General features: G+C 43.0%; 1 protein-coding gene across 14 annotated transcripts in view; it reads left to right on the plus strand.

Annotated features, from left to right (window-relative positions):
* Positions 1 to 25,415, plus strand: part of LOC129445802 (NLR family CARD domain-containing protein 3) — a 114,234-nt gene that overhangs the window by 84,323 nt on the left and 4,496 nt on the right. For 12 of the 14 annotated variants that reach the window (XM_073873905.1, XM_073873908.1, XM_073873907.1 and 9 more), the window contains one exon: positions 1,822 to 1,995. The exons of the other annotated variants lie outside the window; for them this stretch is intronic. In XM_073873905.1, coding sequence (XP_073730006.1) covers positions 1,822 to 1,995 — 174 coding nt within the window. The remainder of the gene's footprint in view (positions 1 to 1,821; positions 1,996 to 25,415) is intronic. 14 annotated transcript variants of the gene reach the window in all.

Genomic DNA, 25,415 nt, shown 5'->3' on the forward strand with positions numbered 1-25,415 from the left:
TACATGATTCATGAAGAGAAATGGAGGACCAGATAGCTTTCCGTAACATAGTCAGGCAGACAACAAATTACTTCAATACTTACTAGTCTAACAGCATGACGGCTGAGTCAGCATTGGTTGGGCAGCCCTCCGCCTCCTTTAGCTCATGTCAGCGAGCAAACGCTGTACCAATGTTTATCCTCGTATCCTCGCCTTTAATTTTGTCACTCTCTTCCTAGACTCCTCAGACAAAACCTTTGCCCTCTTGGGTTTCGTTGCTGCTTCAGCAGCCATGATAACAAGATACACCTGCATGACAGCACAAACAAACACTAGTTAGGCTCTCACATCCAAACTTGACAAAATGGGGGTTGAGGGGCGGAAGTGAGGCATGCCGTAAAGCAGTCAGATTTTGTAGTTCTTTTTGTGCTCAGTTTACTACCCGCACCCCGAAGTTCCGTAGTGCCAGTAAAAGCGATATAGACCCCGTCAGGCTATGGCATACGTGTCATTCAACCTATTGTAAGTCAATGTACCATCACAAGGGTCTTGGAAATATATTATGAAGGTTGAAAAACTAGATGTTGCTTTAATAATAATAATCGCTCAAATATGCATAATTCAAAAAAAATTACTAAGTTTGTCATTTGCATGTGTTTCTACACCTTGCAAATGTTAACATTCAAGCCATTTTAAACAATTTGAGCCCAAGACGATGTTAAAGTGAGCTGTTTTCTGTTTGTGCAGATGCACACACATACTCAAATAGACACACACATAAACGAGAGCACAGAGACACGCGTTTCAAAAAGCACGCAAACACAAAATCTCTGCGCTTGACAGGACACATACATGCAAAATTATCTCTAAATACCACAGTCTTGGCACGTAATCTCTTAAAAACAGTCAGTTATGTCTTAAAGTGAATGTAAAAAGTTCAGAAAGAAATGAGATGTATCAGTATATGGATCCCTGCTTATTCGGTCTTAAAGTGACAGTACCCTTAAGAAACCTGCTTATGTTTGAGTCTTTGTGTTAATCAAACAACAGAAAACAAAAGAAAAATCACTTCTGTAGCTTTAAAAAAATGAATTATATTTACTTTGTAGAATGAAGAAGACCGTGTTATTATTAATTTGATTAAATTTCTGTAAATACTATACTTTATTTGTAACTTTTCTTATTTCCCTCTTTTGCTGATCTGAAAATTTTTCGATCCATAACTAAAAAAAAGACTTAATCCGTTTAACAACATTATTGTAAAATTATGTAATTTGAGATTAGGCATTGAGGTCCACCCTATTTCATAGAGGTCCACTCAGTTTAAAATGTCTGGCCTCCCCACTGGTTTGCATTGTTTATGGAAGATACCTGCTATTTTCTTAATTCTGACTGAAGAGAATGATCAGCATCTGAAGTGTGTTAATCCGGGTCTGGGCAGCTTCGTCTGTTTATTCAGCATTATATCAAATTTTAAATTGTTTTTTTCCAACTTATTAGAGGTGCAGAACGACATACAGCAACAATTGCACAAATCAAAAATCAGTCAGATTCATTACAAAAAGTAAAGATAGATTTCCCAGTAATACCGACCAAGTCTATGGTCAAATATGGCTTATTCTTTCAGGATACAAGAAAGACCTAAATATTCATGTTGAGTTTCATCAATTTATAGCTCATTTCTGATTGGAGAAATAAATCATGTTGCAACTGTCACCGCTCTCCCTTATATGATTATATTCTCATTCTTCATTCATTTACACTTGTTTTCTTTATATCTGACTGTGAGTGATAGTAAAAGTTGTAGTTTAACACACCGTTATCTTGTTATTTCTCTCTCAGTCTGAGTTGGTGTAATCTGACAGAGAAAAGTTGTTCATCATTGAGTTCAGTTCTCATCTCAAACTCCTCAAGTCTGACAGAACTGAAGCTGAGTCGCAATGAACTGCATGATTCAGGAGTGAAGCTTCTCTCTGATGGACTGAAGAATACAAACTGTAAACTGAAGATATTAAAGTAAGAAAATCCTTAAACCAATAAGATTCAACTTGTGTGTGTTTGTATGATGTAAATTATTATAAAAGTTGATGAGAATCATCTTCATATAATGTTGTTCATCATAATGTAAGAGACTCAACAGTGACTGTCAGTCAATGACTCTAGCCGTTTCTCAATATGCGTTCTTGTCTGTACTTGTGTTCTTGTGGACTTGTGAAACGTCATCAGTCGCGGCCCAAGTACTGTTCCAATTCAAAGTTCGCATCAAGCCCAAGTTCACATAAAATCCCTGGATGTGTTCTTGATCCGCCATTTTAACGTAGATGCATCAGAGGAGACTTGTGTGGACTTATGACAACGAAGTTTCCCAGAATGCATTTCGCGTCAGGAGTTCGTTCTTCCGAGTCTGAACTTGCAAGTTCGAACTACGAAGGACACAAGTCCGAGTTTGGCGTACTTGGTATTGAGAAACGGCTTCTGTGTTGGTGTCACATTAAACCAGACATGCCTTTGCAGATAACATTTAAAAGGCCCTTATAATGAAGATAAACTTATATAAGAACAGAAGTGTTACATACCGTGTGTCTCAATCAGCTCCCTTGTTCAGTAGTCAGGGCACTGATCAGGGAGTCAGCCATTTTAAGTGCTGTCTCAATCGCAAAATCTGTTCAGTGCACTGGAACGTTCGTTCCCTAAAAATTCCCACAATGCAATGCAAAAACCAGTGAGCATCGATGGTCCCTATGTTCCCTAACCGGAAATCACGTGACCTTTTCTGAAGCTCGCCAACCGAACATCACGTGATCCAACTCAATAAACTTTATGAAATGTTACAGAACTTTTATAAAGACAAACGTTAGTTTTAGTTGTAAATATAAACACACATTGCTACACAGTAAGGGACCACAATCTACTCAATATTTAAAATAATAATATTTATTTAAAATTGTAAATATATTTATTACATGTAAAATGTAATTATATGCCTCCAAATTTATGAACAGATATGTAAGAAAATAATGACAGCATTTTTTACAATGTACTGTTTTTAAAATTAAGTCAGAGATATGTTGGTTTTGCCGGTTGTTGAAGAGTAACAGCTGTGAGTGATTACAACGCGCTTAAGCAGCCACGTGACAGAAAAATAAGTGAACATTGTCCCAATGTGAAGTGAGATTAGGGTCCTTACCAGTGCCTGAACCTGTGTACATGATATACTGATTCACGACCTCGGGAGCTAGGGAACGAATTGAGACACACGGATAGAAAGAGTATTTACAGTAATACCATGAAATATACCTTAAAAATTATGTAGTGAAGTTTTTAAGAATGTAGTTGGATCATAATAATAAAAGCTATATTTACAGAATTGACAAAACTCTAAGATAAAGGTCACATAACATAACTTACGAGTTGAAGTTGCCACAATGCACATTATCATGACTCACAGCCTGTCAGTCTATGTTGTCATATTTATATAATTCACTAATTTTGCGTAAATGTATTTATATTCACACTTGAACTTTTCACAAAAACTATTCTGCTTAATTCACAACACATGCGTATGCATACTTAGTTAATGAGACCCACTGTGAGTACAACCTCAGTTCTCCTGTGTCACATTACTATTACATAACTATTATATTGTATGATATAATGAGGGATAAAGATGATGGATAAAGAGAGCATGAGAATGTCTAAATAAACACCATAAAATATAGATGAGAATAAAGGTCTGAGACATGCCACTCATCTCATTACAATATTCTGACTGGATAACACTGAATTTAAAGAGCCGCTATGACGTTACTAAAAACAAAGTTACTTTGGGTATTTGGTGTAATGCAATGCGTTTGCATCAGTGGTGAGGCTACATAAGAGCCTGGGTGGCACTGACCCACTCAGAAGAGAAACAGACACAAACTATTTTTGTGGAAAAGCCGAAGAAATCACTCTATAATAATCTCTTTTATAAAAATTGTTCAAATATGCATAATTCAGAAATAAATGACTAAGTTTGTCATTTGCATGTGTTTCTAAACCTTGAAAACGTTAACATTCAAACCATTTTAAACAATTTAAGCACAAGACAATGTTAAAGTGAGCTGTTTTATGTTTGTGCAGATGCACACACATCCTCAAATGCTCAAATAGACACAAATCAGATGGCAGGTCACACGGCCGAAGGAAGACAAAAGTTGTGGCTTAAAAATGCATATTTTTTATTTTTCTTGTCAAAAATGACAATCATTTCGCTAGATAAAATCCTTATGCCTTGTTTGGAATCATTTAGAGACCTTTAAAGCTGCGTTGAAACTGCAATTTAAAGTGCATTAAAACTGTTAAGTGTTGGGGTCCAATAAAGTCTATTAAAAAGAGAAAAATCCCGGAATGCCCTCCTCAAAAAACACAATTTCTTCTCGACTGAACAAAGAAAGACATCAACATTTTGGATGACATGGGGTGAGTAAATTATCTGGATTATTTTATTTAAGAAAATAGACTAATCCTTTAAGAGAAAACCTTCCCTGCCAATGATGCTTTCCTGGCAAGTTTTTATGGTACTCTGTAATTCCATTATTATCCACTAGATGGTGCTCTTACCCAGTTTATAAAAACTAAAGCAAAAACGAATATAATTAATTTAAAACTATGTGTATGTTTTGATTTTTGTTCTGAATCTGAGGGCTATTTCATTAAACTCGCTTGGAAAAGGGAGGATTCAAGTTACAAACCCGACTTAAAGGCGCTCTAAGCGAATCTGTGTGACGTTACTTTTTGTTGATGTTTAAACTGTTTTCAAACAAACGGAGCGTAGCTAACTCCTCCCCCTCCCTTCCGTGCTTTCATGAATGTGCCCAACCCCCACCCCCAAATCTTTCTTGTCGTTTATTGGCTGGAAAACTTTGTTATCGTTTCTGGTGGTAGGTTTGGCCACTTTGTTTTATTGCAGTTTGTGGACCCTGAGCTGTCTACAGAGATCGCATTTTTTTACAGTTTGATCAGCTGAATGCACTCTTGAGAGCACTGACCACTAGGCTATCATGATAGGTGCATGATATGATTTAATCTATAAGGACTTTCCAGCTATCTTATGGGTTTGTTTATTGCAGTAGTATTTTAATTTTCAGTCAGTAGTAAATTCTTTATACATTTTTATCATAAATCCGCCGCTTTCTCATTAACTTTGATCGATTAGATCCACGTTCGACCTCTAGGGCTGCTCAAGAATAGCATGCACGCGCAATTATCTTGACTAGGGAAATCTGGATCAAATTGGTTGGATTGCATAAACTTCATTTACCTTTTTTGAAACCACTTTAGCCTCGCCTTATTTGTTAGGTTGATTTAAACGTGCTCTAAGCGAATTCACGCGTTTTAGACCATAAAACATTTTCTGTTACATACAGCAAACATCTCCTCACTATCTGCTTGCTGCCTGTCCGCGACCTGGGTTCAATCCCCCTCTCTTGGAACTCATGTAACTTCACTGTAAAAAAAATCTGTAGTTTTTACGGTGAAAAACTGGCAGCTGTGGTTGCCAGAACAATTCTGTAAAAAATACAACTTAAAACCGTAAAAATAACACCACCACAGTTGTATGCATTACAGCAAACTTTTGTATGAATAAAATTATTTTAATTAATGAAATACAAAAAGTTGTTTACATGTTCATGTATTTTTAAGGCGGTTTTCTGGCAATCACATCTGCATTTTACCATTAAAAAATAAGAGTTTCTAAACAGTTAATAAATCAAAGAAATGCTGTATACAGGTAAGATTTGTAAAATTTACAAAAGTTCGCTGTTATGCATACAACTGTGGTGTTGTTGTTTTTACGGTTTTAAGTTGTATTTTTTACAGAATTGTTCTGGCAACCACAGCTGCCAGTTTTTCACCGTAAAAAACTACTGATTTTTTTTACAGTGTTTATTTGCTTCTACTTTTCTGTATTCTTTATATACTGTACTTTATAAACATAACACAGATTTTAACTTTTAAAATACAATCTGTAAGTTATTAGAATGCCATATACAAATGTTAAACCTTTACAACCTATAAAAAGGGTCTACTGTCTTTACTTGTTTTTATTATTTATAATATACTAAGTAACCTATATAATAAATATTTAGCAGATGATTGATTTTAATACATTTAATTTAAAATGTAACTTAAAGTTTTTTATTTGGGGTCATTTCAAAAGCAGCAACTTGAGTGGACACAAAAGTAACATGTGAAAATAAAACATAAATATATTGTTCATAAGAAGTGTAGTTGATTTAAGCATTTAAGCATAATTAGCTGCTAGAAGCAGCACAGCTTTACTCCTGCAGATTAACTGTTCTTGAAAGAAAAAAATGGGGTCACTGAGAGAATGGTGGGTGGACAGCATTTCTAAATCTACAGTAGGAATGATTGTGTAAAATGATATGTTACACATATTCTTGAACAATCATTATTACATGACATGTTATAGAGCCATGTTAAACCCTTTGACAGATTTTAAACCATTGATTTATTCTTACACGGTTAAAACATTAGCTGTAGTTGTGCAGCTGTTTGCCAGTAACTTACTGTAGATTTAAATGTATATTAAGACAAAGACTTGTTAATGTTTAATGTTCATTTAACTTTGAACAAACTGTTGCCAGTAAATAACATACATTTAAAACAGTAAAGGGGATCGCACACCGGCTGCGCAGCTCAGCATCGCGCTGCACCGAGTCGCGTCTAGGACAACTTGGAGGTATTGTAAACCGGAAGTGCACATTAAATAGCGCGAGCTTCGTCAGATAGCATCTACTTCAAAATGCAAAATATATGTTAGCAGCCAATGTTAATCGTTAATGATTTGGGACAAATATGATGTTATTTAATGTTAAACTATGTGAGTGGCACTCTGTGGCGCGACAGCGATTTGAGCAACTTCCTGAGTCACAGCTGGGCGGGGCGGACAGGCGCCACCTGGCGGCGCCGTTGTGCGTATACTCATAGAAAACAATGTATTTGATTTTTTTAGAACGCCGTGGCGCTGAGCTGCACGGCCGGTGTGCGATCCCCTTAAGGGTGGGATTAAATTAAGCAGACTTTAGAGCTAATCTAGGGTTTGTTGATCTCAGTTTAATTTTAATTCAAGTTGTGTTGCACCACTTAAATTTAAACACAGATTAACAAATCTTAGATTAAAACTTTAAACTGTATTAAACCCTTCATCTGCAATTTATTTTGTCCGCCATGTTGAATTTTTCGGTGTAATTAAACAAATGGTAAATGGACTGCATTTATATAGCGCTTTTAACAGACCTATGGCCATCCAAAGCACTTTTTGCAAGTTGCCTCACATTCACCCATTCATTCATACACCAACGGCGGTATCAGCCATGCAAGGCGCTATCCAGCTCGTCAGGAGCAGCTGGGGTTAGGTGTCTTGCTCAAGGACACCTCGACACTTGGTCCGGTGGAGCCGGGGATTGAACCACCAACCTTCCGGTTTGTAGACAACCTACATGAACCACTGAGCCACTGTCGCCCCAATAACAATAACATTGAGTGCGTTTACATGCACAGTCTTACGCCGATTATGCTTAATAAACTGATAACACTTGGGGTCATGTAAACGCGTAAATCGGTTTTCTTTAATCGGGGAAAGCCCATAAATGGCGTGAGCAAAAACCGATCGGCACAGGTAGTTTTTTGCTCATTACGCCGATTTCGCGTGGCATGTAAACACCTTAACCGGCTTTCTCATGCGGAAATAAGCGCAAAGTAAAGCATAAAAGTCTCCCCTTGACTACAGCAGTTAGCAGAGAAACTGTTAAAATAGCAGCTCATGTTACATTTACAGGTTCTGCAGACACGACAACAGATACAACAGTACAGCTTAAAGGGCGTTTTGCAGGTAAAATTTTTCAACGAATTTGTGCAATTTGCTTGTTGATAATAAACATTTAAACTGTTATCCATTGTATTTTATGTTGTTGGGTATCACAAAACCCGAAAAAGTATGAAAAAGTACAGCAATTTGCAATGATTCTCCTTTCCCTCACAACGCACTGTATGACGTCACGCTGGGGAGAGAATTTACCAAAGCCGCCTTGAGAGCATTGAGAATGACTATAGAAAGACGAGTAAAGTACAGTTCTGAGAGCGCAGATTATAGATAGATAGATAGATAAATAGATAGACAGATAGACAGACAGACAGACAGACAGACAGATGGATAGGCTAGTATAGAGAGATAGGCAGACAGCCAGATAGCATAACGTTAGCATATCTTCGTGTAGAAAGTAAACAAACAATTAAAATACTCGTGCATGCTGGCTTGAGGGGGTCCATGATCCTGCCTGAAATGGGTGTAACTTTATGCGATCTTCAGCACAAACGGTTTTGGCAGCATGTCTCTAATCCTGGAAGGTGAGTGAAGCACGTCACGTCTGTTCGCGGGGACCAGCGACCCAAACGAACTCACTTTCTTACAGCCAGTAGCGGAATGGCAATCGAGTGTCGGGACTTTCCCGGGCCGATCTGATAATAGTTATACATTTCGAGTTATATTAGCAACACCGTCTGGCGGCGTGATGTGCGCCGGTTCCCGCAGCCCGCTGGTCAAACTGTGCAGGCAGCCTCTCTGCTCAATAAAGTATATAAAAGTGCTCAACCTGTTCGGCAGGTCCAAACATGTACAGGATTTATAAAAATACGGTGATCAATGAGCGGTTCCTCCTCAAATGGCATAGTCTGTCGTGATGTAAAAAGCCGCCGAACGCCTGTTTATTACAGTATGTATGCGGTCTGATCCGAGTATGCTGCAGCTGCTGACTGCTGCTGCATAAAATGATCGTGTGATTCGTTATAATCGCATAAACAATATAACAAAGCATCATTTTATTTCCCAAAACAATATATTTGAGATATTATTTGATAGACTAGTAAGTGTGGATTAAGGATGTTTAAAAATCTCTAGCCTGGTGGTCAGTACATGAATGGATCAAATCAGCAGATTTGCGAAGTTTTATTTATCTCCACATATATCATAAATAATAATTAGCAAGGTAACTTTGCAGTATAACACATTATATATTTCCTACGATGTATATATGATTTCCAAATTATATACGTAAGTATTAAATAGCAATAAATGTCTCATCTATCTCTATGGCTCTGGCTGAGTCTTTCTCCACTTCTCCCCAACGTGACGTCATCGCAGAATTGCGTTAAAAAAACCGTTAATACCAAAAACGTAAAAAAAGTGGTCTTTAAGACCATTTTTGAGACATTTTAAAAATTATACACATATCTTGAGTGATTTATGTACCCATTAATCGACAGTGGTGGTTAACCTGCAACATACACTTTAAGACATATTTGCCGTTGACTTTTTGAACGACTATTGTGTACTATAGGCGGTGACGTCACTGCCTGCGAGAAAACTGATAATTCTTCAATTCCCTTGTAAACGCATTTGTCTGCATAGCCGGCTTATTGATTTGCATGTAAACGCATGAAAACAGTTTTCTGTAATTAGCAGATTTTTGATAGTTATCCGCTTATTCTGTGCATGTAAACGTACTCAATGTTGACGTTGTCATTCAAAAAGGAAATAAACAGTTTATGCAAGCTAATCTAAAGGCCTAATTCAAATAAAAACTTTTTACAATTTTTTAAAACAATTAACAGATCAGGAAATATTGCGGCAGGAAATATCGCAAAACTCAGATATAATAAACAAGATGTGTCGATGCATTTGTCATGAAGCACCACCGTGTGTCTGTTCATTCACTGTCTGGAGCGCTTGTGACAGAGGAGAAGCACATACGAGCATCGGTAGCTGTCACCAGTGCTGTTAATAATCTTTTTGAGCCGCCAAACTCACTTTGTTGAGACGTTATAATAAACGCATCTTTGAATAGCGCCACCACGCTCGCGGTATGTGTTTCTAATCATTTAGCCAGACATTTAACTGTAAAAAAATATATTTAAACCTCCTCATATGCAAGTTTAAAGTTAATCCCTCACTGAGATTTAAAAACAGAGTTAAAAGTAATGGAGCAACAGGATTAAAGATAATCTAGATTTACTGTAAGATTTAAACTTGGATCAAAATGGCAGTTTAAATGAAAACCTGATTATTTTTAAACAGATTTAAAGTTTGGTGCAACAGAATTATTAAATAAGCTTTGATTTAAACCAGATTTAGGCCTAATCCTTGTGGGTGCAACCCACCCTAAATTACTGGCAAACAGCTGAATTGCAATCAAGCCAAAAACAAACACAAAGAAGAGAATAGAAGTCGTCCGCTGGAACAACCCTGGTGCTTGTAACATCAGAGCTTGATATATAAATATGACAACAGGAATAAAACAACAATCTCTTAAATATGTCTTTATTAAACATTATCATTTCATTAACGTTTTTTACTAAAAAAAACAGTACAGACATCTTAAGGTTTGCATGTTAATTCAGGTCCAGTGGTTCATTCAATACAAATATAAGCCAAAAATTCTGAATCATGTAAATGAATTCGTGTTTTAAATTGCAAAGTTTCCGTACTTTACTTCCAGAGTGTCAGATAAATATATACATTGTTTTGCTTGGATTGATCAAAGAGATACGTCACAGGCTTGCCTGCTCGGACAGAATCGCATCGAGTTCGGTCATTTTAGGATGCGGAGCCGCGCGCACAGTTACAAAAAATGCCGTGCACACCTCAACGCGAAATGGGGTCTCGCGCAACCACCGCGCACGACCGCCCACTCCGCGTTGACGTCATTTTTGTTGCGGGCACCAACTCGCGGACGCGGCAAGTATAAACATAGCTGTAACTGTTCACCACAGGGCTTCAGACTTATATTGTCTACAGGACACTGACAATCTTCTCTGGGATCACTGGCAAAAAAGTGCATGCGTTTTAACTCATTAAAACAAAATGCCAAGAGCATACCATCACATAATTATACTTTGTGATCCTACAGATATGCAGACACCATGAGATGATTATTTATATTCAACATTTGATAGGCCTATAACATAACATATTGTTAAAGCTCACGTAACACATGCTGTTTCTGCATTTCTGATATTAATCTGGAGTACCTATAGAGTAGTATGACATCCTTTATATCTCCGAAGAGTCTTTAGTTTAATAGATTTATAAAAGAAAGATTAGCTTTACCGAATCTTTCCAATAACGTACGAAAAAATGAAGAAGGAGGAGTTACTACAGTGGGTGGAGCGAGTACGAGTCATGCAACACTATACGGGCCATTCTACCGAATTCGTGCAAATTGCTGTCCCGGAACCAAAAAACTAATTTAAAAAGCATTAATGTAGGAAAATGTTTGATAATAAAAAAATATAAGCAAATACCAATCAAAACCCAAAGTAATATTTGAGGTAGCGGCAGGCTTTATATATAAAATATCATAATTTATATGGTGCTCTCAATTGAGAGGTGGTTGTCCCAAACCCCAAGGTCTGAATTTCACCATAGGAAAAAAAATATGAAATAATTTTTGTAATTTTTTTATCATTGTTTTAAGAAGTATCATTTTTAATACTTTTGTTAATTAAAACCAAAAATATATTTATTGAATATTTTCAGTAAAAATCATGTAAAATCATGTAAAAAAACACTGTCCCGCATTTTCACGTCACTACCGAAACATTGCATAGTTTGGTCAATAATATAATAATGCTTAAAGTCAGTCCCCTCCATTTTGAACCAGAAACTTTGTCTGTGCCTCTCTCCCTTGTGGTGACATGGTGATTAGATCAATCCCATGGTTTTGAAGTAAATGTGATCAAAAGTTTGGAAATCAGTGTGTGACATTTATGAATGTCACTACCGATCACACGTTTTCAATGATTAATTAAGTTTTTTTTATTTTTTCTACTGGTCATTTAGGTTTTACTCATGTTTCAATGTTGAGAACTGTGCTAGTTCACTACGTACTAATTAGTATCTTAGCAGTAGGATCAAAGTTAGCTTAAATCGTCACTACCGAAACAGTCACAACCGAAACATTTGTTGACATTTCGGTTGTGACGTGATTGTTTCGGTAGTGACAAAATGACACTTATTTCTTTATTTTAATAAATAAATAGAAACTTTCAAGTGCACATATATTATTTTTCAGTACAAATAATTTGTTAGTCATATTTCTGTAATGTTGTACGTGATTTGACTAGGACTACAAACTAAGATAAAATGAACTAGGCCAGATTAATTTAATTAAGTCATACAGTAGTAGCTTGACTCATTATTGATATAAATGAAGGCTATATGATTCTACCTCTGGTCTCTAGGAAAACTTTCTGCGCTAATTTAGCTGGACTTTGACTGATTGCTTTATATAAATGACAACAGATAGCACTTATCAGTATCATTGTAAATTGACATGTCATTGTTAAGTGTAGACAGGGCAGGCTCACACTAATAATGTAAATGTAAATATCTTTGGTTAATTTGTAGAGATAGCTACAGAGAGAGAGAGGAATCACCAACATGCATAGACGGAAAGATGAAAGTAATGCGGACAGACTGAGAGAGCCTATTTACTTGAGCCGATACTTATTTTGCTCACTTAGTTTACTTGTAACATTTGGCATCATCGTGTCATTTTTATAAGTCTCAATTTAAAAAAGTAACATTTATAGAACTTAAAAAACTATATTTCTGTGTGTAAATAATGCCGAAAAAACTCTGTGAACACAGCAGCCACAAATCGGCCAATGCCAATACACATAAAACTCGCAAAAACCGGCCGATATATCGGTCTATCACTAGTTTTTTTATATGAAAATGTAATCAACCTACCTCAAATCAAATAAATAATTAAGTTTATGTCACAGGTGATGTTTTGAACCAACGACGGGCGGAACCCGTCTTCCACATCCTTGGTTGAACCGACGACGGGCGGAACCCGTCTTCCACATTTCATTTCCGGGGTTTCCCCGAAGCCGAAATTAAGCCTGATTACGCTCAGGTGGGGATAATTAACACAGCGGTTGCTAACAGGCTGACAAGGAGAAGAGTCAGTGTATAAAAACACCTTTGCAGACATTAAACGGGGGCTTGTGGTGTACTTTGTATACGTTGTGTTGCTGCTTTGCAGACGGACCACGCAGGCTGGATCGTGTATTTGGGGAAAAGAGGAAGAGGGACAGTCAGTTGACGAAGGAATATTGAGGGATTTCATCAGAGAAAGAGTGGACACAGAGCTATCAAGAGTGTGGCTAATAACAGTTGTTGACAACTAAGCGTGAGTAACAGCTGTGGTAATTATCTGTGCAATGCTTGTACGAAGAGTTGTTTGGTGTGTTCCATTGTGTTTTTGAGGTCCCTGGCCCCACTGGAGAGGAGAGCGTGGGCGAGCAGCGGGTTGACCGGAAGCACGGACGAAGCATCTGGTAGGAAGCACCATTCACCAGCAGAATAGTGGCCCTGTGGGAAAACGGAAGCACAGGTGAGCCAGAGGAGTGATAATCAACACACCGGGCCTGTAAATAACACACATCTCACCCTCATTGGCGGTCCAGCTATTGCCCAACCTTCCTCTCGAGGTCGTCGTAGCCAGGTGGCAAGGGCGATTTAAAAACCACGTGAAGTGTATAAGAGTGCTGTGGGTGAGTTTCACGGATTGATGGTGTTTACGTTTTACTTGCTGTGTGTATGCTGTGCTTGTAGCGTTCAAACTGCCTAGCCTCCGACGAGTCACGAGACGACGACATCTGTTGTGGCCTGGGTCCTAAGGAGAGCGAGAAAATCGAGCCCTGTGCCCGGGGTGTGTCAACGAGAGCTTGGTTCATCCATAGAGCAGACAGTGGTGAAACCCAGTGAGTATTACCAAGAGTGTACCGTGCGGACTGTGGGTTGTAGCGGTGTGTGTATTGACCTCTCCAACAGAAGCTCGTGGTGAGCGGAGCCCCGACGAGAGTTCGCCCCAACTCGTGACCCCGGTCGTGGAAGAAGGAGGGGGGAGTTTGGGAAGCGTTCGGCTCCGTGTCATCGGACCCACTAGTCCCTACGACGCCCAGACAGCCTGAGTGGATGGGCGAAGGAATAAGGTGCACCAACACTGTAGCGAAAATCCACTGTTTGCAAGTAAAGCTCTGTGTGCATGAAGATCCTCAGTGCTGTGAGTAACATAACCTGTGAAGTAAATCTGTTCTGTGCTTATAGCATTTACCTACCTGTACAAGTAAAGCTCTGTGTGCATGAAGATCCTCAGTGCTGTGAGTAACATAACCTGTGAAGTAAATCTGTTCTGTGCTTATAGCAATTACCTACCTGTACAAGTAAAGCTCTGTGTGCATGAAGATCCCCAGTGCTGTGAGTAACGTAACCTGTGAAGTAAACCTGTTCTGTGCTTATAGCAATCACCTACCTGTACAAGTGAAGCTCGGTGTGCATGAAGATTCCCAGTGCTGTGAGTAACGTAACCTGTGAAGTAAACCTTTTCTGTGCTTATAGCAATCACCTACCTGTACAAGTGAAGCTCTGTGTGCATGAAGATCCCCAGTGCTGTGAGTAACGTAACCTGTGAAGTAAACTTGTTCTGTGCTTATAGCAATCACCTACCTGTAGAAGTGAAGCTCTGTGTGCATGGAGATCCCCAGTGCTGTGAGTAACGTAACCTGTGAAGTAAACCTGTTCTGTGCTTATAGCAGTTACCTACCTGTGCAAGTGAAGCTCCGTGTGAGCGAAGATCTCCAGTGTTGTGAGTAATATAACCTGTGAAGTGAAACTGTTCTGTACTCGTAGCAATTACCTACCTGTGCCGGTGGAGCTCGGTGTGGGAACGAAGATCCTCCAGTACTGTGAGTAACGTAACCTGTGGAGTGAACTTGACCTGTGGCCATAGCCATCACTTACCGTTCCAACGAAGGTTCCGTGTTGAACGAACAGCGACTAGTAACAAAGTACCTTACCCTTGTCTGACTGATATTTGATTCTGCCTCCAGGAGAAGCGGAGCGCGCCACGGATTGTTGGGCCAGAGCCCCCAACGGAGCCCCTGTCCCCAGTCTTTCCCTCAAGTGGCCCTGGAGGCGAAGAAGAGACACTTTAGTTTTAAATTGCCCTTTCCCCTTTCCCCCTTTCCTTTTAAATATTTAATAAAGTTTGTTTTAATTATAGTATACTCGTCTGTCTGGTCATTGGGGTGGTCTTGGGAAACTCCTCGAGGTGGAAGAGTTGAGAGGGGCGTGGCCTTTAGTATAGTCGGGTCCGCCCCCGGCCGTGACAGATTTGGCGTAGTCGGCAGGGTTTCCACCTCGAGTTGAGCGACCAAGGCCCTCCAATGGCCGACGACGAGTTGCCCGAAGCCCCACCCCGTGTTGTGCCTGAAAGGCCAGAGACACCACCCCGTGCCATGCCCGTGTTCCTGGGAAACCCCTGGGTGCAGAAGTATAGTGGGGTCGAGTCCGAGATCCGTTTAACCGAATGGAGGGCCCAGATCGAGTATTTGGCCGGCCTACAAGGGCTGAGGGCCAATCAACAGCAGCAATTCGTGTTAAACTCACTAGGAGGAGAAGCCCGGCGAGAGGTACAAGCCGCCCCCGAGGCTGTTCGAGCCACCGCCCAGTCTATATTCCAGTTCCTGACCGAGCAGTATGGTGACACCACCCCTGTGGCCGTCCTGAGGGCGCAGTTCTTCAACTGCAAGCAAGGCCCCCACCAGTCGATTCGAGCCTTTGCCCTGAAGCTGCGCGAGCAGTACGCACGACTGCAGCGGCGTTAAGACCATGGGTTGGGAGACGAAGAGACCCTGTTAAGGGACCAGTTCCTGCTAGGGCTACGAGAAGGTCCCCTACGTCAAAATCTCCGGGTACAGTTTAGAAGAGACCCTGAACTTACGTTCGACGACCTGAAGAAGGAGGCCATGGCCTTGGAAGGCGACCAAGTTGAAGTGAAGGAGACCCCCGTATGTGCAGCAGTGAGTGGCCCGGTGGCGGCCGCAGAGGAAATGGACTGGAAGCAAGCGTTGAAGAGGGAACTTTTAAAGGATGTGCGGGACAAGATGGCTGAACTAACAAAAACCCTGGTAGGAGAACTGCGCCTAGGGCCAGGCAAGAAGGAAGAAGGGCCTGCCCCTCGAGAACGGACGTATTCTGACCATGGCCGAGAAGGGATGAGGCGGCCCTGGCAGGCCAATCGGCCCAGGTTTGAGTGGGACGAACAAGGAAGGCCCATTTGTAATCGGTGTGGAACCGCAGGACATGTAAGCAGGCAATGCGGGCCACGAAGAGCCTCCGAGGGGGGTTTTTAGGACGACCGGCCACAGTGGGTCATGTGGTCGGCGCCCCCCAAAGTGACCCTTATAGAAGAGTGGAACCCAAGGACGAGATGATCGGGCTTAGCCCAACAGTGGAGGTCCAGGTATGTGGCACCACGGTGCGATGTCTCGTCGACACTGGCTCCCAGGTCACCTTATTCTCAGAGAGCTTGTCCCATGAGTTATTTGGAGCTTACCCTGCACACAAGGCTGAAGCGCCCTGGCTTACCCTGAAGGGGGCGAACGGTTTAGAGATTCCCTACATCGGCTATAGGCTCACCGACTTCGAGCTATATGGAGTGCGAGTCCCGCAGAAGGGGGTCATTATTGTGCAGGACCATTGCCTCGGCCGTCATCGAGCCCTCGTGGGTATGAATGTCCTCTCGGAGTGCTGGGAGGAGCTATTTCGGGCTAGGCCCGTACAGACCATACCGAGGGCTGAACGGCCGGGCTGGGAACGTGTGGTGGCCGATTGTCGGAGAGTACAGTTGGCTAAGATCCGAGATGGCCGAGAAGAAATTGGACGAGTGGCATGTCGGTTTGCGCTATCAGTGCCAGCGAGAAGTGAAGCCATAGTGTGGGCCAGAGTCCCACAGCAGCATCGAGGGCCTGAAGGTTGGGTGTTGGTCGAGCCCCACGAAGATTGCACACAAGTAGGAGTGGCCCGAGGACTGGCGGTGGTGCGACGTGGCCGAGTACCGGTAAAAGTCTGCAATGAAAACCCCTATCCAGTGCACTTACACAAACACCAGCGGCTAGTGACGGTGACGATGGTCGAAGGCCACCAGGTGCGGGACAAAAAGGACGTGAGTTTCCGGCGGGTGCACCCCGCAGTGGTTGAGGTAGCCCTAACACAAACAGAAGGAGCGTCTAGGACGAGGGAAAAGAAGGTACCGGCCCATTTGACAGGGGACTCCTTACGAGGAGAGGACCTGGAACAGGAACAGGCAGAGGAGCTGCAGAAATTACTGGAGAGATGGCAACACGTGTTTTCCACCCATGATGAAGACTATGGGTGTACGACGGTAATAAGACACAGTATCCCTACGGGAGAAGCTGCACCGAGTCGGGAGCGGTATCGGCCGATACCCCCCACCTTATACACAGAAGTTAGGACCCTCCTACAAGGTATGCTGGAGCAGGGGATTGTGCGGGAGAGCAGCAGTCCCTGGGCGGCGCCTATAGTGTTGGTCCAGAAGAAGACAGGGGCATGGAGGTTCTGCGTGGACTATAGGAAGTTGAATCAGCTAACCAAGAAGGATGCGTTCCCCCTGCCTCGCATTGAGGACTCGCTGACAAGTCTAACCCAGTCTGCATGGTATTCCACCTTAGATTTGGCCAGCGGGTACTGGCAGGTACCGGTTGAGGAACGGGACCGAGAAAAGACCGCCTTTACCACGCCCTTTGGTCTTTTCGAGTGGGACCGGATGCCCTTCGGGCTCTGCAACGCTCCCGCCACCTTCCAGAGACTGATGCAACGATGCCTGGGAGGTCAGTTAATGGAATCTGTGCTAGTATACCTTGATGATGTGATTGTGTATTCCCCAGACTTCGAGACCCACCTGCAACACCTGGAGAAGGTGTTTCGAGAGATGGAGAGGTACGGGCTGAAATTACAACCGGAAAAGTGCCACTTGCTGCGCCGCAAGGTGCAGTTTGTGGGCCACGTGGTGAGTGCGGCTGGAGTGGCCGTTGACCCCGGGAAGGTATCTGCAGTGCGGGACTGGGAGGCCCCGAGGACTGTAAGGCAAGTGAGATCCTTCCTAGGCTTTGTGGGATACTACCGGCGATTTATCAAAGGGTTTTCTAAGATCGCCAGACCCTTGAACCAGCTGTTGGCCGGGACAGGGCGACCACGGGGGCGGGGATCCCCCACGGTAGAGTGGACCACGGAGTGTGAGACGGCCTTCAGGGTCCTGAAGCAAGAACTTTTGCAAGCCCCGATTCTAGCATACGCTGACTTTTCCCAACCATTTCTGCTTTACACAGATGCCAGCAACCTGGGCCTGGGGGCAGTGCTCGCACAAAAACAAGACGGGGTAGAACGGGTAATTGCTTACGCCAGCCGGAGTCTCCACCCCGCCGAAAGGACTGATGCGAATTACAGTTCCTTCAAGCTCGAACTGCTGGCGTTAAAATGGGCCCTGAGTGAGAAATTTAAGGATTACCTCTGGGGAGCCAAGGTACCCGTGGTCACTGACACTAACCCTCTGGTACATTTGCAGATGGCCCGGTTGGGAGCAGTGGAACAGCGATGGGTGGCACAGCTGGCAAATTACGACTACCAGCTGCAGTACCGTCCGGGGCGGGAGCACACCAACGCCGATGCCCTTTCCCGGTTGCCAGCAAGGGAAGACTCGAGGGGCCCGGCCCCACTCGAAGGAGAACAAGCAGAAGAAGGACTGATGATTGGAGTAGTGGAGGCGCCTGGGAGCCAACAGGAGGCAGCGCCCGTAAGTTGGGGATGGGACCCCCAGCGTTGGAAGGCTAGGCAGCAGGAGGATCAGGAGCTGCGGAATCTGGGCGAGTGGCTTAGGCAGGCTCGGCGAACGACCCCCGCCGAGAGACAAGCCCAGACAGAGGTGGGTCGAAAAATACTGGGACAGTGGGAGAGATTGACATTGAGAGAAGGTGTGTTGTGTAGGAACATTCGGGACCCAGGGACCGATGAGGAGGTTAGCCAGATTGTGGTCCGGCCAGCCAAGTTCGGGCACTGCTGGAGGCATACCACGACCAGATGGGACATCAGGGGCAGGAGCGCACCGTGTCGTTGCTACGCCGACACTTCTATTGGCCAGGGATGGAGATTTCTGTGAGTACGTTCATTCAAGCATGTCCCCGATGCACTCTGTTTAAATCCCGGCAGGAACCTCGAGCACCGATGGTCCCGATTCACGCAAAGGCCCCCCTCCACATTGTGGCGATGGACTATCTGACCCTGAGTCGTCCCAAGGACCGTTACCAGAACATCTTAGTCGTGACTGACTTGTTTACCAAGTACGCCTGGGCTATTCCCACTCTCGACCAGACGGCAAGTACCACGGCCACGGCGCTATGGCGGGCGGTCTTTCAGCCATTTGGGTGCCCTGAGTTCCTGCACTCGGATCAGGGCCCAAATTTCGAGTCCCGTATAATCCGAGAACTATGCCAGCTGTACGGGTGTATAAAGACCCATACGACCTCGTACCACCCCCAAGGAAACGGAGGATGTGAGCGCTTCAACCAGACCCTGTTGAACCTGCTGGGAACTCTGGACCAGAGACGCCAGGATGATTGGGTGAGTGCTTTACCGAACTTGCTACAAGCCTATAATAACAGCGTACACAGTACAACGGGGTATGCCCCCACGTACTTAATGTTTGGGAGACACATTCGCTTGCCCACAGATCTCCTATTGGGAACATCGGGAGGTGAGAGAGAAGGGAACGTGACCGAGTGGGTGGGACGACACCACCACCGTCTCCACTTTGCCTACGAACAGGTCAATAAGAGGATCCAGGCAGCCGGGGAGAAGAACAAGAGGTTGTATGATAGGACGGCGCGGGATGCTCCCCTGCTCCCTGGAGAAAGGGTACTAGTCCGGGACAATCGGCGACTAGGTGAAGGCAAGCTGAGTGATCGGTGGGAGGCCGTACATTGTGCAACGGCAGCAGAGACCGGGGCAGCCGGTATACACGATCCGGCCAGAAGGGAAGCCTGGACCGGATCGGGTGGTTCATCAGAACATGATCCGCCCTTGTCCAAACTATCCCCCACTAGCCACAGAGGTGGCTCCTAAGGAGCCGGAGACTGCTACCCCCTGGTATGAAGGGTGGGTCATCTTTCCAAGAGGCCCGGCGGAGGGGCCGGCCCGAGTGGCCCCAAGGGAGCCTGAGAACTTACCTGTCGTAGTGGGTCCAGTGAACGACGTAGCCCCAGAGGCTCCAGGAGAGCCTGACAACTTACCTGCTGAAGGAGCCCCAGAGGCTCCAGGAGAGCCGGATGACTTACCTGCTGAAGAAGCCCCAGAGCCCCTACCACAGCGCCCCCAGCGGGAAACCCGGGGGCGGCCGCCCATCCGGTATGGAGAGTGGGTCACAGGAAGCGGTTCTAGGGACTAGAACCATTTCGGCGGGGGAGGATGTCACAGGTGATGTTTTGAACCAACGACGGGCGGAACCGGTCTTCCACATCCTTGGTTGAACCGACGACGGGCGGAACCCGTCTTCCACATTTCATTTCCGGGGTTTCCCCAAAGTCAAAATTAAGCCTGATTGCGCGCAGGTGGGGATAATTTACACAGCGGTTGCTAATAGGCTGACAAGGAGAAGAGTCAGTGTATAAAAACACCTTTGAAGACTTCAAACGGGGTGCTTGTGGTGTACTTTGTATACGTTGTGTTGCTGCTTTGCAGACGGACCACGCTGGCTGGATTGTGTATCTGGGGAAAAGAGGAAGAGGGACAGTCAGTTGACGAAGGAATACTGAGGGATTTCATCAGAGAAAGAGTGGACACAGAGCTATCAAGAGTGTAGCTAATAACAGTTGTTGACAACTAAGCGTGAGTAACAGCTGTGGTAATTATCTGTGCAATACTTGTACGAAGAGTTGTTTGGTGTGTTCCTTTGTGTTTTTGAGGTCCCTGGCCCCACTGGAGAGGAGAGCGTGGGCGAGCCGCGGGTTGACCAGAAGCACGGACGAAGCATCTGGTAGGAAGCACCATTCACCAGCAGAATAGTGGCCCTGTGGGAAAACAGAAGCACAGGTGAGCCAGAGGAGTGATAATCAACACACCGGGCCTGTAAATAACACACATCTCACCCTCATTGGCGGTCCAGCTATTGCCCAACCTTCCTCTCGAGGTCGTCGTAGCCAGGTGGCAAGGGCGATTTAAAAACCACGTGAAGTGTATAAGAGTGCTGTGGGTGAGTTTCACGGATTGATGGTGTTTACGTTTTACTTGCTGTGTGTATGCTGTGCTTGTAGCGTTCAAACTGCCTAGCCTCCGACGAGTCACGAGACGACGACATCTGTTGTGGCCTGGGTCCTAAGGAGAGCGAGAAAATCGAGCCCTGTGCCCGGGGTGTGTCAACGAGAGCTTGGTTCATCCATAGAGCAGACAGTGGTGAAACCCAGTGAGTATTACCAAGAGTGTACCGTGCGGACTGTGGGTTGTAGCGGTGTGTGTATTGACCTCTCCAACAGAAGCTCGTGGTGAGCGGAGCCCCGACGAGAGTTCGCCCCAACTCGTGACCCCGGTCGTGGAAGAAGGAGGGGGGAGTTTGGGAAGCGTTCGGCTCCGTGTCATCGGACCCACTAGTCCCTACGACGCCCGGACAGCCTGAGTGGATGGGCGAAGGAATACGGTGCACCAACACTGTAGCGAAAATCCACTGTTTGCAAGTAAAGCTCTGTGTGCATGAAGATCCTCAGTGCTGTGAGTAACATAACCTGTGAAGTAAATCTGTTCTGTGCTTATAGCAATTACCTACCTGTACGAGTAAAGCTCTGTGTGCATGAAGATCCCCAGAGATGTGAGTAACATAAACTGTGAAAACAAACTCTTCTGTGCTTATAGCAATTACCTACCTGTACGAGTAAAGCTCTGTGTGCATGAAGATCCCCAGTGCTGTGAGTAACGTAACCTGTGAAGTAAACCTGTTCTGTGCTTATAGCAATCACCTACCTGTACAAGTGAAGCTCGGTGTGCATGAAGATTCCCAGTGCTGTGAGTAACGTAACCTGTGAAGTAAACCTGTTCTGTGCTTATAGCAATCACCTACCTGTCCAAGTGAAGCTCTGTGTGCATGAAGATCCCCAGTGCTGTGAGTAACGTAACCTGTGAAGTAAACTTGTTCTGTGCTTATAGCAATTGCCTACCTGTACAAGTGAAGCTCTGTGTGAGTGAAGATCCCCAGTGCTGTGAGTAACGTAACCTGTGGAGTAAACCTGTTCTGTGCTTATAGCAATTACCTACCTGTGCAAGTGAAGCTCCGTGTGAGCGAAGATCTCCAGTGTTGTGAGTAATATAACCTGTGAAGTGAAACTGTCCTGTACTCGTAGCAATTACCTACCTGTGCCGGTGAAGCTCTGTGTGGGAACGAAGATCCTCCAGTACTGTGAGTAACGTAACCTGTGGAGTGAACTTGACCTGTGGCTATAGCCATCACTTACCGTTCCAACGAAGGTCCCGTGTTGAACGAACAACGATCAGTAACAAAGTACCTTACCCTTGTCTGACTGTTATTTGATTCTGCCTCCAGGAGAAGCGGAGCGCGCCACGGATTGTTGGGCCAGAGCCCCCAAAGGAGCCCCTGTCCCCAGTCTTTCCCTCAAGTGGCCCTGGAGGCGAAGAAGAGACATTTTAGTTTTAAATTGCCCTTTCCCCTTTCCCCCTTTCCTTTTAAATATTTAATAAAGTTTGTTTTAATTATAGTATACTCGTCTGTCTGGTCATTGGGGTGGTCTTGGGAAACTCCTCGAGGTGGAAGAGTTGAGAGGGGCGTGGCCTTTAGTATAGTCGGGTCCGCCCCCGGCCGTGACATTTACTTCAAACTCAAAAAAGTCAAACTCAGCAACAAGAGAATCGGTTAAGGAGGTTTAGAGAAGTTAGAATGTGTAATGGAAAAATAGGCACACATGTGTACACCAACATTACAGATGGACATGGGTGCACACACACCAAATTCTGTAGTTTATACTGTGGGCTTGAAGTTTTATATGGACATACATTGTCATCTTTTTCTCAAGAGATGTGAAAATCAACACAGCATCTTGCATCCCTTCAAGGTCTGAACTATCCGCCATCTCTTCAGCGTAATTTCAGTGCAAAGTGCTTTTATGTGGTGTTGCATTAGATATTCTTTGTGCTGTATGCAGAGCCGGATTAAATAAATGGACTACACTAGGCAGGCTGCATTTTTTGGGCCCCCCCCCCCATCGAGGTTATTTATGAATTAAAATCTGAAACTTACCAAAGTTACTAATAAAAGTTAATTCACATTTTACATAGCCTAGTCTTTGGTTACAAATTGTTTGTTTGTATGCCAAATTAAGTCATGTGTTGTATATTAACCAGTCTATCAGACTATTTTTTGCTAAATTTATTATTTATACGTCATTACACGTAGCGCTGTGCAAAAAATCTACTGCGATTCTCATGCGCGTGTCATCAGTAAAGCCGGTTCAGTGATTAGTATTAAATCGCCATCAGCTGCTTTCAGACGGAGCAGCATTTATTACACAGACCCGTAGTTCACCGAGAAGCTAGGCAAAATCGGGTTCATAATCGAGGAAAATCGACTCCGATTATCTAGGCGATTTTGCCTAGCTTCTCAGTGAACTACGGGTCTGTGTAATAAATGCCGCTCCATCTGAAAGCAGCTGATGCCGATTTACTTCAAATCACGGAACCGGCTTTACTGATGACACGCGCATGATAATCGCAGTTGATTTTTTGCACAGCCCTAATTACACGGCTCTATTAAATGCTATTAAATTATCCTCATCTTATCCATTGGGAGTGTCATTGTTAAGGCAGTAGTACCAGTACATAACCAATAGGTGTCAGTAAACTATGTAAACAGAGCAAATAAGTTTATCTTTAATCATTTAATCAACACATTTAATTAAGATTTTCTGCAAAATGCAATAGCTTACAACATTTATAAATGTTGTAATTAGGAATAAGAAGGCAAACATGATCCCTTCACATTCATCAAGACCATTTAGAAACTGTCTAACAATAAATAATAAGGATGGAGGATTTAAACTATGGAAAACTAAAGGTATTCAGACTATTAAAGACTTATATATGGATGGGATACTTCTTACATTTCAAGATTTGTGTGATAAACACCAGATTCCCTCAAAACATTTTTTTTTTAATATTCACAGCTTAAAAGTTTTATGTCTTCCAGGTCTACAGATATTATGTACATTCCCAAACTGTCATTAATTGAGGAAATAGTTGGAAAAAGAGGTGAAAAGGGCCAATTGTCAAAATATTATAATTTAAAGAGTCTGCTGTAGACAAATTAAACGCATGGAGGAAATACATTCAAGAAGAAATAGAGGAATTTAAATCAACCGAAGCATGTTTAAAGGCGCAAAAACAAATTATTGGATTGTTACAGAAGAGCCATTGCTTTGAACTGGAAGAGCTCTATTTTAAAAGTTTACTATCTATAAGTGATGCAATACAAAACACGATGAGTGGACTATGCTGTCTAATAAGTGGAAATTAATCTTCTCGCATACTTACCTTCGTGGCTCACGGGCTTCCTTCTGCACAGAAGCATTACAGCTATCGATTTTTAATAAATGTACTCAAACCTAACTATTTTCACTTTTTAGTGCCTAACAAGCAGAATTATTATATTAATTAAACAGCCCTTTTATCTCCAATAAATAAAACCTTTACTTGTGTTTAACATGCACAAAATTATTTAATGGTGGTATCCAAAACATTCAATTTAATTCAAGTATTATATTAGATACATTTTAAAACTTCAGTGCATGTATGGTAAGGCTAGTAATACGTAAATATTTAAAATACATCAATACCTGATATCATAGGTTAACACACTTTATTAAGCCCATTACTGAGTGTATTTGTGAGTTTGTGACAAAAAATAAATAAATAAAGGACAAACGATCATTTCCCTACGTTATATAAGGCATGTTTACGTATAATAATGAGGCAAAAAAACAGTTAGCTTGCATAATAATTCATGACTGCAATGGCAGAACTAGTGGGGTCAAGATTTTTTTTCTTTAAGCCCCATGAAAATCACGTTAGATATCTCACCAAACATGATAACAAAACCAATGCATAGTGGCTAACTAAGTCAACTGCAAGCAATCTGTGCTTTAAATTCACTTTACAAACGTGAATAGCGTAAAGAAAAATCTAGCAGCCTCAGAAACGATACATTAGACTTTAGCACTATTATTACTTAAAACTGTTATTTATAATATAAAAACTTTTTTTTATTATATAATTCATATAACTGAAACACAAATAACCAGTGTTTTGATGACATTTACCTCAGTGGACGTGTTGCTCGACGAGGATTTTGTTGCGATTCTCAATCTTGAAGAGAAATATGCAGCGAAGCTCTCCTACGGAGTGATGAAGAGGTGGAGTTACGAGGTTTCTCAGACAGTTGAAATGTCCAATGGAG

Source organism: Misgurnus anguillicaudatus, chromosome 12 (genome assembly GCF_027580225.2).
Source record: "Misgurnus anguillicaudatus chromosome 12, ASM2758022v2, whole genome shotgun sequence".
NCBI lineage: Eukaryota > Metazoa > Chordata > Actinopteri > Cypriniformes > Cobitidae > Misgurnus > Misgurnus anguillicaudatus.